At 38.0% G+C, this 16,476-nt stretch overlaps 1 protein-coding gene across 2 annotated transcripts in view; it reads right to left on the bottom strand.

Annotated features, from left to right (window-relative positions):
• Positions 1-16,476, bottom strand: part of RBMS1 (RNA binding motif single stranded interacting protein 1) — a 141,216-nt gene that overhangs the window by 12,996 nt on the left and 111,744 nt on the right. For both annotated transcript variants that reach the window (XM_082001648.1, XM_082001647.1), the window contains exons 5-6: positions 6,779-6,936; positions 3,416-3,495 (exon numbers count right to left, since the gene is read on the bottom strand). In XM_082001648.1, coding sequence (XP_081857774.1) covers positions 3,416-3,495; positions 6,779-6,936 — 238 coding nt within the window. The remainder of the gene's footprint in view (positions 1-3,415; positions 3,496-6,778; positions 6,937-16,476) is intronic.

Below are 16,476 nucleotides of genomic sequence, written 5' to 3' on the forward strand. Positions count from 1 at the left end.
ACACCATTTTTTAAATGCCCACTCTATTGACACTTAATGAAAACCAACAGACATTCTTAACGGTATGTACATGGCTGTCGAGCTGCTGCCACAGAGGTGTTCTGTAACCGTGAGCTTTCCTGTGCTTTAACAGCAGGTCAGTGCTTTAAAAGCTGGCTGTGAAAAGTGCTGACCATCTCGTCCTGCCCTGAATCACCCTCCTCTAGGGCTGATGTTTTTACAGAAGACAGATACGAATGCAATATTAGTCCAGAGAGTAAATACTTCCTTGTTGTACGTTATGCACATGTGTACATTAGAATTCAGTCTTCGTTTGTTCAGTGTCTACCAAAATACATACCAGGTGATGTCATAAATGGAAGAACAAAACTGACGTTTACACCAAAGTACAAACCCCAACTAGAACAAATGGTGAAACTGATAGACCACTCCTAGGAGTTTTAGGATTATACCAGCTTGCAGTGCATTTGAAATGGCTCTCTGAGCTAACCTTCTTTCTTCCTGATTGAAGACAAACAAGGACACGCTAAATATTGAATATATTCATCAAGCTAATATGGAGCAGGGTAATGAAGCCTAAATAGCTTGTTACATTTGGGTTCAGCTTGCTCAGTATCATCAATGCCCAATCACTCACTCAATTCTACAGCCAACCCTTTTGTGACCTGTGCTACCTTTGCCTCCTTCAGATTCATAGAGGTTTTTCTCTTCTGTCTTCTCATGCTCCAGAGGTGAAACCTCCTCTATACTTCCCATAGCTGTGTTTAACCCGTTCTTCCATTTAAACCCAAACTTGATTAAAATAACAAAGCTGCATTATGAAAGCATGTTTTTCTTGAACAGATGTTCTTCCTCCCACACCTATTTCACTACAGGCCTGTCTCTCCTACCCTCCTCATCCTGATAACAGTGTTTTTATAGCCAGCTCCCTTTGCTGATTTTAGCCAAGTTTCTAGGACACAATGTTTTAATTTAAACATAGTTCCAGTTCTACGATTTTATTTTGCATCTATTTGAACTTGCTCCTCTGTAACCCCAAAGGAAGCTAATCTATTTCAAAACATTTTCCCAACCTTTTTTTGTCCAAGAGCTTTCCCACTACATCTACTTTTCTCTGTGCAGGTAGTCCAAGACCACAGTTGCCACATGACTCTGCCCCACTTTTCGGCAGACTGCAGCATATTATTATGCATAAGCTGCATTCCCTAATAAGACTGCATTATTGGACACATGCTTGCTATGTGGTGAGGAACTCCAGGAAGAATTTGAACTCCATAAAAACCTTTTCAAGGAGTGACACAACTTCACATCACCATCACGGGAAAGTAGAGTTCAGGCTGTACCCTACACAATAAAATTGAGAGTCTTTAATAAACAATGTTCTCACAACTCCCTTATTGCACCTACTTATCTGTCGCATTTTTCAGCATCATGGAGGGTGTAACTCATCTCACTTAACTGACGTTCAGACATTTAGTTATGTATTTCTGAGCAACTCATCTAGACACTCTTTGTGACCACAAGGACAGCTGACAGCGAAGGTACATCAGTCTCTGGAGGTTTGTGCTTCTTTACCTATTGTAGACAGAGAGTCTAGATGACTCCTATGCCAAGTAAGCACTAGAAATTGAAGTCCGTGAGGTGGATTACATCTTGAGACCCCTCTTTAGTTTCCACTTTATGACAATTGCCAGTTCTGTGCAAATTTCTTGTCCCTAATTAATCACACTTTTCTGGTAAATGTTTTCCTCCACACTGTAGAAGTCATTCTTACAGTTCTGTGCAGCAACTTTTTATTTCTACCTGGTCATGTAAGGGTGCAACTCCAGCTTCAGCAAAAGCCCACCAGAGACAGAGCGTGATTAGCAATGACATGCTTGATGGCTCGTTCATTGAGAACAAGATAAACGCAAGTGAAAATAAAAATGAGCAAACTAAAAAGCACTAGTAGGAGGTTCTGTTACAGGCTTTTTACTGGCTCTAATTGAATAGAAACCCCTATATGTTAATTTGAACTCTTGGTTTCTCCATACTTTTTACTCTTAATTATGTCCAAGCCATAGCAGCACTATAAAACTAATCACGCAGGGTGGATCAGAGCACAGTCAGCATTCAGAGAAAATCGTTCCATGGTCTCTTTGCCCCTAAAGGGACTTTCCATCTCATAAAACACAGATTGCTAAATATATGAAATAGAAAAGTAAACGTTACAGTCCCTATGTATAACAAAGTTTTAACTAAATAATCTCAGCAATCGATGCCAATGCAAAGGGTCTGCAAAAGCCAAGCCAGGGAAGTCAAAACCCTGTGTTAGATTAGTGTTGGTGAAGGGAGTGGTTTCCTGTGCTCTGAAGCAGCTTTCCATGCCTACCGCAGCACAGACTGCCTCAAACTGGAGTAATCTTTCAGAGATGAGGCATGTATGTAGTTTTACTAAACAAGTCACATTCTTGTCTGCCTGCCGAGGGCCACTCTCCTCCTCCTCCATGTCAGGGTCTTGGCTGCAGAGAACATTTCACCACCGGGATAAAGGTGGCTTCAGTAACCGCATCAACAATGTAATTTGTAAAATTCCCACTTGGGAATCTCCACAAAATGCTTACCGAAAGCTGCCTAGAATGTCAGGCATGTATTCTTTCCTCCATTATTGTTCTCTTTTCTTCCTATTTTACTCTGCTGCTCTGAATTTCCTTTCCTCATTTCTAAGTGTTTATAGAATATACATTTTTGTCTCTTAGAGACAGTGCTGACAAAGCAGGCAAACTGATGAAGAACTTGGTGTGACAACAAAATCGCACTATGTAGCTTCTCTGCATTTTGCCTTGCACAGTATTTCTAGAAGTAGCATTCTTTGCTGACCTCCTTCCATCTTCCTGAAGAACCTCAAAGCCTACTTTGACTTGAGAATAACAGCTCCCCAGTGAATGGAAGTGCCTGGCATTAAGGCACTGCTGCAGAATCTTTTTTTTTCCTAATCAAATCTTTTTTTTAAAATTACTTGGAAAAAAAAAATCACCAACAGGTGGCAAAAGTAGGCCATTTTTTGCCTCTCAAAAAAAAATTGTCCATGGACAATCAGCCAAATTCTGTTCTGATACACATACAGCACATACTTGTCTCCTGACTTCACCTGGGATTATGTGGGATGTAAGTTTGAGCATAGCTGGCTTAAGGCATCTTAGCTGCCTGTCTATCTGCTAGGAGAGAACACTACTAGATTCCTAGAAAAGGTTTACAGTAGAGAAGTGATATATGTTCCAAGTGAGCAAGTATTACAGTCATCCAACAAGACACAGTTTAATTTTAATAAGCCTGCCTCTGAATGAGAAGCCAGATACAACAATCAGCCTAACGGGCTTCCACTATGTAAGCAGTAACCCATTCACACATCTTGTTAGAAATATATGCAACGTACCAGAAACTCCTGCTGGTGTCTTTATGAATTTTCCATTAAAATGAGCAATCACTGCTTCACATTTTTCTGTTGACTCCATTCTAAGAAAATAAAGAATAATTTACATAAATTAAACACTCCTCCAGATTCCCATGTTTGTGATTATTTTAAAGCATATTTCTTGCCTTTTTTTTTTTTTTTTTACTTTAATTTGTGGCTTGCTTTCCCATGTGTGAGCAATAGAGAGGTTGTTTTCTAAGAACACACACTTCAGAAAGGTAAAACTAAACTCAGTTAACATTTTATGCACTCTGAGGCAAAAGTCAGTGCCAAACTCCAAATACAATAACCTTATTTACTTAGAAATTAGGCAGAACATAACTTGAACAGCTACAGTACAACGTATCTATGCTGTCTTGAAGGAACTAGAAAGACTGATCCACAAACATTCATAACTGAATCCTTAGTGTCCATGACACATACAACAAATGTTAATGCCACTTCTGATAGAGGATTCTGAAATGTCTGTACAGTTTAAGAGTCATGAACTCAAATATGAACATGTTTGACCACACGACCCAAACTGCCTTTGCAGCTTTTAGCTTACATGTATTATGCCAACTAAATGATGTACCTGTCTCTTACTTGTCTCCAAGTTACCTTCAAAACAGGAACCAATAGCAGAATAGCTGTGACAGCTACTGAGAATTTATCCAGCATCCTCAACGTGATGTGCACTTATGTTGTCAAAACTAGAATTAATAGACTGGGTGGACTGGGTGGACTACTGGTGAGCTAGTGCTAGTCTGGGAGTGGCTCCGTAGGTTGCAGCTACATCCTTACATTGCAGCGTAGCTGTGTTGGTCCTAACTGCCAGCTTGGACTAAGCTGCAACAGATGACTGAGACATGCAAGTATAACGAAATTTATTTTAAAAGAAGAATATATTTTGCAGCTGTCTGCAAGACAATATTTGGACAGTGTTGAACAATGATTGTCTTTTTATTTGTTCATTAAGTTCTGTAATTCAGATCCACAAATTAGGCCAATGACATCGGCAACAAAGCAGCAGTACTAAAAATTACTAAGTCTTGGCATTTTTTAAATTCTGATAGCCCTTCTGCACCAGCCAATGAAATATAGTCATAGACAACAAGCAAAATCATCAAAATGCCAGACTGAACAAGAAGTTTTCATCACAGTTTCAAAAATACCTTCTACAGAATTTTCAGAAGTTCTGGATTGTTGGATCTGCATCAACGAAATCTAATTTTTTTTGTCTCACATGAAACAAACAATATAATTCAGTTTCAGACTCAAGTCTGGACTTGATAAAATATATTACCCCTTAGTAACCTAATAAAATGCTCCCAGAGGCAAAAAATTAACATCTTTATTTAATGTCTACATGTTTCTTGGACAACTTTAACTAATATTTATCCAAAAATGGTCCAATACCTACTTTGCAGAAGGGGAGAAATTCTGATTAAATAGGACACCAACAGCTTATTCTATACATTATGTGTAAGTATGCAAATAAAAATGTATATAAAAATAACTTCACGTTTATATGTGTGTGTGTGCATATATATAAAACATATAATGTATAATACAGAACCTATAGAGAAAATACTTTAAAACTAATCTCTTTTAACGTCTTCAATACAAGCAAGGTTTTGGATACACACGTGTCTTTTGGACTTTTACATATAATTCTAAAACTCTTATGGTTATATTCAAATAAAGGCATTCCTAAAATACCACAGTTGGTAAGCAAATTTGGGAAGAAAAGACTGAATAAATTCATAATGCATATTGAATTTTAGCTTGGGTATTACTGGGTTCTGCCCTTCATAGTACCAAAAAGTGAAAAGCTGCATTTAAGCTAGTAACAGTATTTTTCAAAATTAGTAAACATAACTTTTGGATATATTTTGCTTTGTACGTCAACCAAAAACACATACAGACATTCTGTGTATACTTGTATGGAATTCACACTCAAATACTTATGCATATGCTTATATGAAAAAAATACAAATGTATCAATAAAATAAAAATGCCCGATTAAATTTACACCAAAAATATTACAAATATTTATTGATTTATTTAAAGAGGACAGGAAGAAATTTTGGTAGAAACCAAACTAGCTGGTTTTGCATTCCTAAATAAAGGAGTATCATCCCATTTTTTGCTAATTTTGTTCCTTTGCTGTATCCTCCTGAAACTGGACAGTCTGCTAAGCAAATAAATTGGGGGGTGGGGATGGGGTGTTTAAAAAACAAAAAAAATTACAGCGCTGTGAACTACCCATAGCCAACTCACAAGGAAACCGATCCCTAAAAATTCTGGCTTCATCAGGAGATACAGGAGATACAACCTGTTCAGTTCTTTTCTGTGCACTAATTTTAGATTCTGCTATTTGTTCAAATACAGAGCTATTGTAATATTGGCTGAACATCGGAATTACTGGAATCTGATTGTTGACAGAGGTTTTACAACATAATTTGAGAATCGCAAAGCATGCCCCTATTTTTGATGACAGAAATCTCTAATCTAAAGCCTCCAAATTTTGATTGCCATACTAGATTTAAAGCAGAAGATAAAAATATTAGAATATGAGAGAGATAAAAATATTAGAAAGGCACAGAAAAGACTTCATTAAAGAGACCCCAGAACAAAATAACTGAATTAACTAGAGAAAAAGTAGATCACACGGACAGAATATTTGGGAGATGTCTACTAATTTACGGAAAATATTTGTTCTTCTTGATCTGGGAGAGATATTTGACTGAGCTGTCAAATATTTTAAGGTGAGATTTACTGTAAGTGAATAAAAATATTTTCTTTCCCAGATGACAATATGTTAATGAGCCAGAAAATTCAAAGGGCTGACCTTCAAAGGGCAATGGTAAGTATTTTATCAGAGGAACTAATGAAGAATATGAAAGAAAGAAAGAAAAAAAAGCAGGGGGGCGGGCAGGGGAAGGGTTCTTCCTTATGGTCTCCTGTCTCTAATTCAAGCCTCAAAAGCCAGAAGTTTCTGCAAAGCACTACATAACTCTTGCTTACTGGTTCAGGGACAGAGGAGAAAGGAGAAGTACAGAGAAGAGGAGGAAGCGGTGGAGAGTGAACTCTTATTCTAGACAGCTGTCCAGTAAGAGCAACAGATTCAGATTTAGCCATCGAAGTGAAACGAGACACAGCCATATTTGCTCTACCAAAGGAAGAATTAACAAAGCCCTGCCGGTACCTCCATCTAGGTCTCTCTTTTCTTTAAAAGCTTGACCATTTTCAATAATTTCTACCTTTTCCTCCTATCCCTGCCTTTTTATTAAAAAAAAAAAAGGAAAAAAGCTGCCAGCATGGCTAATGCCACTGAAGTACCTTGCAAAGCCGACACCACGGCTTGTCCCACTCGAGTCCCGTAGTATCCTCGTAGAGATAACCTGCCCAAATGGTTTAAGCATGTTCTCAAGCTCTTGCTCATCCATTGAAAGTGGCAAATTAGAAATGTATAAGTTAGTCGGATCTTGTTCTTGTTGCTGAAAGAGAATTAAAAACAATTGTTATTGTTGTTGCCACTGAAAAGAAATTCTGAATATAAAATATAACAACAATGAGATATAACTACTGCTACAGATTTTTACGTCTCAGGCCCCTTTCTAAAGGCTGCTCTTCCCTACTATTTGTGACCTCCATCTTCTGTCACTGTACACAACATTCCTGAGAAAAGCTCCCCTCCTCCTGTTACTGCTGACAATGACATTTTTAAGTGGAGATAAAGGTGAATAATTGACCAGTTTATAGTCTGTATTACAACTTGACGTTTCTTTTCTTTTTTTTTTTTTTTTTCCAGAAAAGCCTACCAAAAACAAGGTAAAGGAAAGACATTAGTGGACAAATACAAGACTGGCGGAAAGAGATAAAAGACGACAGTTGTAAATGAAAGAAATAAAAGATTGGAATGACAATTTGAAAATAATACAGGGGAAAATGGACTCAATGCATTTAAGTGTATGTACATTGCCAAAATATTACCACAGAATAGGCCGATACAGAAGCGAGTGGGACACTGTTGTCTTCTCCCACACATGAACACTTTTGAGCTTTCATCAAACTCTTACATTATGCATTCAGACAAGACAAAAGTCTTCCAAAAACTTTCTCTAGAAACAGACAAAATGGCAGAGGAGGGCAGCCAGGAGATGAGTGATTAGGGAGGAGACAAATCTAGTCATGTCTTTGCCACTGCCCTGACCTCAGGCTATCTACTTTGTGTGATCTATGTATGTACCACAAAATTCCATCTCAAAGAAACATTTTTGCTGAAATTGATAATTTCCAGTGTTTGCCCACAGATTTGCGAGCTGTGGTTAGGGAGCATCTCTCTCATACTGCTAATTGCTGGCCATACCCGTGATGAAATACATTCTTCATCTAGACAGATCTATATGACTTGGCTCTTACAGTTCTGCAAAACGTTGATGTTGTCATTGGGGCTCCCTGCACAGAACTAAGTCTCTCCAGGATACATTATATTCAGTAGAACTTTTCTGGCATTAGGAATGGTAAGACCTGAAACAAATACAGTTTTGTTGGCATAGTCTGTGGCATATTTTCAGTCTATACAAGAGGACTAACTGACTTACAGGGAAGTCTGAATCAAACCAGAAAATAAAAAACAAAACCGCAACACTTTCCTACTGGAATTAAAGCATTTTTTAAAGTGATTATAGCTGCATGGGTGGTGATACCTTCTTATGCAAATTAGGCATCAATTTGTCCTTAAACTGCCCTTATATTAACAATCTCTCAATACTTTTGGAAGCATATTGCGTAATTTAATAGCTTGCTGTCCTGGATATCACGTTTCAGTTGGGGTTAGTTTTTCCCTAGGACAAAAAAAGAAAAGGAGTCAGGGCTGGGGAGTGGAGGTCACACCTTTTAGGCAGAGAAATGAGTTCTCATGTTCTAAAAACTAATGAAACTTAAAAATGGGGAAGAAAACTCTGTGCTTATGGACCTTCACTGTTTGCATCTTTACCCTAAATCTCATGTTCAGTTAGAAAGGGCTAATGTTTTGAAGTTTTCTGTAAGGGTTTTTTAAGAAATTTCAGCTTCAAAGGACCTATAAAAGGGAAACGTGCTCCTGTTACATCCTCCTGATCTGCACACTATGCCACTGATACAACTGCAATTCCTAGCCGCACTGAAATCCCATACACCTTACAAAACACAAACTTTTCCCAGTGCCCAAGTGTTGTCCTCGTCAATCCCTTTACAGTCCATTACAAATGGCATTTGACTACCATGTATGTTTTTCCTTTTGCTATCTAGTGGGAATATCTCCCCTCCCAAAATAATACTGAATCTCTGCAGTACACAAAGTTTGTGATTTAAACTATCTTAGAATATCTGACTTCTGTGTCGTACTAGAAAAATCAGCAGAAAGAGAAGACAAGAAAATGGATTCACTGAGAGGCCAGACCCAACGTTAATATTCATTGCTGGGCAAGTGTTCAACCGTGAGGGAAAACCTGTGTTACAGCAGTTGCATCTTTAACATACAGTTCAAATTTCCTCAGGTAGGAATGCAGATGAAGACAGCTTTCATGGTTTTAGAATTAGTTTGTCACTTAGATTATTATTAGCCAATTTTGTTTTGTACCCTGAGATATGGAGGCTTACTTCCTTCTTTAATGAGCACTACTAGCAAAAGCTTTATAGGAGGTTTTAGCCATTAGCTTTACAAAATTGTATTCGTAGCTATAGCCTAAACTCCTGAAACTCCGAATAGTATTTGAAAGGAAAAATTTTGGATTTTTTACTTTTTACGATAAGCTGTAAAATATACTGCACATAAATATCCTAAAATTTCCCTAAATAATCTGTAACAGTATACAAGCTGGAAAATCAGACCCTTTGCGTATTTTCATAGAATCACAGAATTTGCTAGTGTTTTTATCCTCTAATTACAGAAAGCTTGAATTATATTATTAGAATGTTCTCATTAAAGAACCTAACATCATTCGGAAAGATAAAAAAAGGCCCCATTTTGTTCACAGTAATAAAAATGTAATTTACACGCAAAAAATAAATTCTTACATTCAGAAACACCTCACAGAGAAAGAAATGCAGTCAACTGCAGAATGTCAGAGCAATCTGTTTCATTCAGGTAACTGGGGGGATCACGTTCCCCTTCTCTCCTTATTCCAGCTCTTATTCCAGCCTAGGGGGTTACCAAACTTTTGCATTATACAGGCAGGGTATTCAGGATGAGAGATCACAAGCTTTCCTTGCCAAAAGGGACACAAAGGTCTACTGCGATTCACTGTTAACACATGAAGCCATACATGCTGTGAAGCTCGATTCCTGTACCTATCCACCTAGCAGAGAAAATTTCATGCCATAAAATCATGTAACAACATTGTTATAGTAGGGAATGCTCAACTTTGAAAGAGTTGTGGGTTTTTTTACCACTAACCCACGCTACAAGTGCCTTAGGAATGGAGAAAAAAAAAAAGGTGCATCTGAGGAAATTGTTCTAAGAAAATTGCTTTCTCTGAACAGAAAGCATTTTGTGATGGAAAAATTTGATTTGTGGCCCATGAAACAATCTATATTTCGTATTAGTAACTACATTGGGTTTTGGTCAGGTGTGTGCTTAATGGGTGACTGGAAAGGACTTACTTCTGCTTTCCCGACCCTTTCTCTACGTCAGTCTATCACAGCCTGAATAGTCCCAGGGATTTAGTTACTTTTGCTTGTGATCCTTCGACAGGACATACCGACCATAGTGGAAAAAGGAGAGTTTGAAGGTACTCCTACATATGTCCATACCTAGAACTGGTAAAGATGGCAGACATGGGAGAAGAAGAGCAAAAAAATGTCCAACGGATGAGGATATCACACCAAAATCCTGGAACACTAGTTGAAATTTCACTCATTTGTAATTCTCCCAGAACAAAATAGTTGAAATGCCAACAAAGACATTCCACAGTGCACCAAGATTGTATCTGCACTGCAGGTGCAAACCCACAGCCACCCCGGGGGAGCAGCAGCCATTCAGCTATAAGGACAAATCATAGAATCACAGAACATCTCAAGTTGAAAGGGACCCATAAGGATCATTGAGTCCAACTAGGTCAGGACAAATTAATGTAATCCACTTCACTCTGCAGGGGGAAAAAAAAAAAAAAGGACTGCCATTGGTTCTCAAAAGGGCTCATTTACAATACTAAGATAATACTGTTGGGGTAGATCTAAAGCAAAACTGAACTCTTTCTAGAGTGTATTTTATACAGTTTAATAGGTATTTTTTTTTCTGCTGTCAAAGTACAAAACACTTCCTCTCCTATTATTATTTACTTACATCACTGTGCAGCTTCTGTCATCTCCACGAGACTACTAAACCTTAAAACAGCTATCTGGGTACATTTTGGGAGATCATAAGCAGCAAGTCATTTCCTGACCCTTAGAACACGCTGGATTTCCAAGCTGACTTCCAAATAGCAACCACAACTAGGACTCCCCGTCCATCTTTATCCTGTCTTACACAAAAGGCACCGTACAAGCAGATGTTTGCTTTTATACAAGGGTTTGGCATGGAAAATGGTTAAACAGTTAAAAATTCAGGAAGTTAGGAGAGAGACAAACTTTTAAACTCGTCCCTCTGTGTTTCTGGCAAACGACACTTTAATACATTAAGTTCTGTGACTTCCTTACCAAAACCTGTCTCACCATAGTTTAATTCACATGGTTATTACAGTTCTTTCAGAAGAGGAAATATAATTCCTTTGATATCTCAGTTTCTTAATTTTATTCTGGAATTCAGGAAAAAAGTGAAACTGGCAAAAATATCTGCAAACATAATTCAGCTCAAACCTTGCCTATACACTGCGATCATTCTAAGTGCTTTCAAAGGCAGGGTCTTTTCCTGTGCTTAAAACCCATGAAATCATATAAGCTGCTTTCACCTTAGAAATCTTAAATCTCTTGAAACGATTTCTACCCTTTTTATAGGAATGATCAAAAAGAATTACTGAAGTCAGTGGAAAGCTTCCTACTTTAGGCTAGCAGGCTAACATTAAAATATAAACCACTGAAGCATTGAGTTGTTTTTTTTTTAATCCTACAGGATTTAGGAAAACTGCATAATTTGAGAGTCTTCCTATCTCATGCAGGGTCTCCTCAGTTAACAGAGCCTTCGGCAGGTCCTGAAAGACACTGAAAGTGCTCAATAATTGCAGATCATGGGCAATGTCAGGGAATTTGTGGGCTACTGTAAGTATCCATATTACCAAGGAAACTAGGAAGTCTTATTTTTAGCAATTCATGTCACCAAGTTTCCATCAGTCTTTTCTCACCAAACACCTTCAGCTGTATCTCCAGAACTTCTCTAGCAGAACATATAATAATACAAAGATGCAGAACAGTGCTCTTGCAGATTAATGCACTTCGTTTTCCTAAAAAGCACTTACAGCACTAACTTAATAAGCTGACTACAAGATACAGTATTTCTCATGAAGGGGATAGGAATAATCAACTGCTAATACTCATTTCTGTAGAAAAGGGGTGAACAGGAGTCCTGCATAATGAGAAATGTTCTACCATCATCTGAGAGAAATTAACAAAAACTTCCCTGTGCGTGTGGAACCATTCCTACGCTGCAAGCAAGAAACTTGGCAAAATGATAAAACATCTGTTTTCTCTTGCTCTGTGTAAGGTCAGAGCGAACAGATAGCCATTCAGGAACATGTGACTAGGCACTGCTCACAGCATGGAAGATCCTCTGGCTAATAGGGAAGGGATTAAATGCTTGTCTGCCTTTGTATAGGAACTACTTTAAAACCTACAATTGGCCTGTGTCTCACTGAAATATGTCTGTTTTTGCCACAGTTTTAATACTGCCTGACCACAGACTGTTAACAAGACAATTCAGTGGAAAAATCAATACCGTAATCTTCACTTGTTCTCCAGAACTGAATAAACACTATACATGATTAATAAGCTAAACATTTTAATTCATTTTCACAGGCACATCTGTATTACAAAGAGGAATAAGAACTGTATGAAAAGGAATTTTTAACTATAATAAGCACTGTGTTCAAGTTTGCAATCAGACCATCACTGCAATCATATGTTCCCTTTTTACTCCTTGGCATTCTTGCTTTCCCTTTGCTAGAAGGGTACCAAGGTGCCCTCTCAGAGTTCTTGCACGTTGCTCATAGGGCACCACCGTTTTCAAGAAGGAGCTGAATAAGCCCACGACGGTTCACAGCAGGGCACTGGACCCTCGTCTGAACAAGCCGCAGCACTGCTTAGCAACTGAGATAAGACTTCTGTGGCTTGAAGCTGTGTGCTCAAGGGAAGTGGTTGTTAACAGTCTTATTTAATGCAAATGCAATTCCTGAAATGATGGTCATTTAAGCCCCCAGGTAAGCAAAATTTGGCTTACCTTCAATTTATTTTATAATGACTTTTAAGAACTTTTATGAATAAAAGGAGGAAAATCTATTATATTTACTTAAAATAGCCTATTATAGTAGGTTTTAATACTGTTGCCTACACAAAGTACTACAAACCAGACAAAAAGAAAACTTTTCTTACAAGACAGTTGCTAAAAACTGCTGTAGAAATCTGCTTGAGTTAGCGCCTGTTTGCCTGTTCTTTGGTATTCAGAAGCCCAGATGCAGAAGTTAAAAAAAATCGCAATATGCCGACCTTCTCTAGTTAGATTAAGTGCACTAGCTACCATGGTAACCTAAACTTATTTTCTTACTTTACTCTGTAGGAATGAAAACTGATTTAATTCTCCAGAAGGTTGCCACAATGAAGACAAGTACAAAAAGCAATACATTATTAAAAGTCGTAAGAGTTAGCTGTTTCTCATTTTTGCTAACTCAAAACCATGGCCTTCATCAGCGACATAAAGGAAGACTGTCTTTAATATATTACGTTTAATAGCTGTGGAAAAGCCTTGATTTTTGTTACAGAGATGAGGACAAGTGGCTAAGCAGCCTTTCCCTCCCAAAGCCCCCATACCTGCTGTGCAGTTCACACTCTACACAGTGTGACAGTTCAGCTTCTCCAAATATGCTTGGGAAAAAAAGTCACTTAAAGTAAGTTTAGATTATAAAAAAATGCTCCTACATGGAAATTAATTGGAAAGAAAAAGCTACCAGCACACGGGGAGTGCTTCACAGTTCCGCCTGTATAACCATTAGTAAAAAATACAAAGATTACTAATTCATGCCATCTGTGGGTTCTGGAGGATCAACGTGAACTCAAACAATAGGCTAATATTTATCACAAACTAAAAACGACACCCATGTAATGAGTTTCAGAAAGTTTGGTCTGTTGCTTTGAGCACCAGTAGACCATTCCAGAAAATGGAAATTGTATCTTAAAATGGTGTAAGAGTTGGTATATGATGGTACAACATACCTTGCATTATTATTACAGGCATCTTTCTGACGCAATTTGAGCAAGAAACAATTCTGAAGATGGCCCTAATTTTTTGCACAAGCATAAAATATCTGAAAACATTTAGTGATTTGTTAATGTGAGAGCTAATAAAATATTCAGGAGCATACTTAATCGTGTCAGCGGAAGGAAGTTTTTAAGGAAGAGGAAACTACAACATTATGAATCTGAAGCCTCAAGTTATAAAAATGTGCGACTGTGGGGAAATCTTTGAATGGATAAACAATAAGACTTCTCCCAAAAACGCACATTAGTACATGGAACAGCATTCCTTGGCTCAAATTAATAAGTTTTATTGACCACACAAATCTTCCACATCCATGGACTACTTTCATGGGTTCTATTATAAGTAGCGTACGTTTACTGAAGGTTTGTTCTTCAATAGAAAAAAAAAAATATTAGAAGAATTAACGTCACTTAAGTTATAAATTTTCTTGACAATCTTAGAGCAAAGTTGTACATACAGAAGAACCAAAAATCTCATTAATAGAAAGAGAAGACATGAAGGAAGGCAAGGTCTTCAACAAAGTTTGGCGCTATAGCAATTTGTGTTGGACTTGGATGGTTAAATCATTTTCAAGGGAAGACACTAATTTTAAGGACAGGGCTGAAATACAGTTGTGAGAACACTGGAACATATGTTAATCCTTCTTGTGATGCTCAAAGTACTTTACAAGCTCTTTGCAAAAAGTGGTAACCCTGTATGTAGAACAGTTCGAGTAGATATAAGCCTTCTACTATATTATCCGAGAAATCTGTTAACCTCCATGAGCTAGACAGTATGGCTATACGCATGTCACTGCTATGCCAGGAAGGAAGTTGTTTAGCACTTGCGGACCTCTGAGCTGCCACAGCCAGGCTGGTATTCTAGCTGGCTTGTGTATCTCTACATTGCTGTCAGTGCAATACAGACACTATCTAGCTGACTTAATCTGGGCTGCAACACAACCATTCTCCTCCTGGCTTAAGTTGGCTAGACAGAAAGATGAGAAAAACTGCTGTTTTAATTAACCATTATTCCGTAGTTCTGTTTTTACCTTTTATATTTACACATTAGTTTCCATCCAGAAGAATAAGAATTAAATTCCACTTTCCACTTAACAGTGCCACTTTTCCAATCACCTGAAACACAGTTACTTCAGTCACTACAGTTGAACTTAGCTGAATACCATTTGATGAACAGAATTTTGTCTGACAGACTCAAATGCCTTATGCTAAGTTCAAGGTCAAAAACCTCAGTCACCTATGAGGATTTAGGTGACTTGTATCTGCATAGCATTTAGACCTCACCATCTCTAAAACATACCTTACAGATCCTCAATTTTTTAAATCTCTGTTCAAAATGTCAGTATGTATGTAGATTTTCTGTGTGCATCTATCTTCCTATACAAAATCATTTGCTGTCTACTCTAAACAGCATAGAAACCTACAGCTATCTCACTGATTTTACCTGTGGGGTGGGGGGAGGAGAGACATGTCTCAGAAAATTCGCTCTGACAGCAACCATAACTTTTCTAACAAAGAAAACAGGCAGAGCTTTTCAATACTACTACTAATCTTACCTAAGAATGCACAGCTCTGCAAAATCAGAGCTTTTGAAATTACTATTATTGGTTTATTATCAAAGCACTCCTCTAGGAGCAAGGATTATTCAATAAACTAAGTACATTAAAGAAATTTCAAGAAATTAAAATGAATGAAAATAGAAATTAGACACTCAGCCAGTTACTAACTAGCTGAGGAGTAACAGTACTCTTGCAAGACATGTATCTACTCTTTCTGTACCTCATCTCTTACTCTAGAGATAAGCTATTGGTTTTGTACTGGAAGCACAAAAGCTGGCTACCACTACAGCTAACATCATCTCCTGAGCCCTTTCCACAGCCACTTGTACACACCAAAAAAGATGACTGACAAGACTGAACGCTGCCAATACTCACTGTGAAGAGAGGAGAGGGACAACAGCCCATTACCTCCATTTTAAATTCCCATCCAAAGCTACTCCCACCCCCTGGCAATGCAGGATCATCTGAGGTAAGCTCTTCACAGCATTATCTGACCAACAGAAATCGTTGGAGGCATTTCCGTTTCAGCAGTGACTGGAAGATACTGTTAACCAGCACAGAGCAAAACACTTCCCAAGCTGCTTCGTTTTAGTCAAGCATTCTTAATTCAGATCTCCAAACAAGCAGAATAACTGAAGACGTAAGGTTTCTTCAGCCATGGTTCACCGGGGTTCCTTCGCTGACACTATCACCATGACGTCTTCTAAGACATGGACACTTCTCCACAGTGACCTCCCTGGAACAGATGTGGCAGGACATGGCCTGAAGCCATGTCTCAGGCCCCAGGCCCTCCCAGTCTGCTCAACAATAGCTGAAACATAGCAGACAAGACTATATTTTTCTGGAGTCAGGTCAACTTGGAGCAGACAGCTGAGTACAGCATGATCTTACCCCATGGACGGGATAAGCTCACAAAATCAAATATTTGAAGTTATCTCTACAAAACAAACAACAAATGTTTTAATACATACAATCTGAACCACTTCTGCTAAACTAGGATTTATAGATGATGTTGCTGATGTGAATAATTTT

The sequence above is a fragment of the Phaethon aethereus genome, assembly GCF_964289735.1.
Source record: "Phaethon aethereus genome assembly, chromosome: 6".
Taxonomy (NCBI): domain Eukaryota; kingdom Metazoa; phylum Chordata; class Aves; order Phaethontiformes; family Phaethontidae; genus Phaethon; species Phaethon aethereus.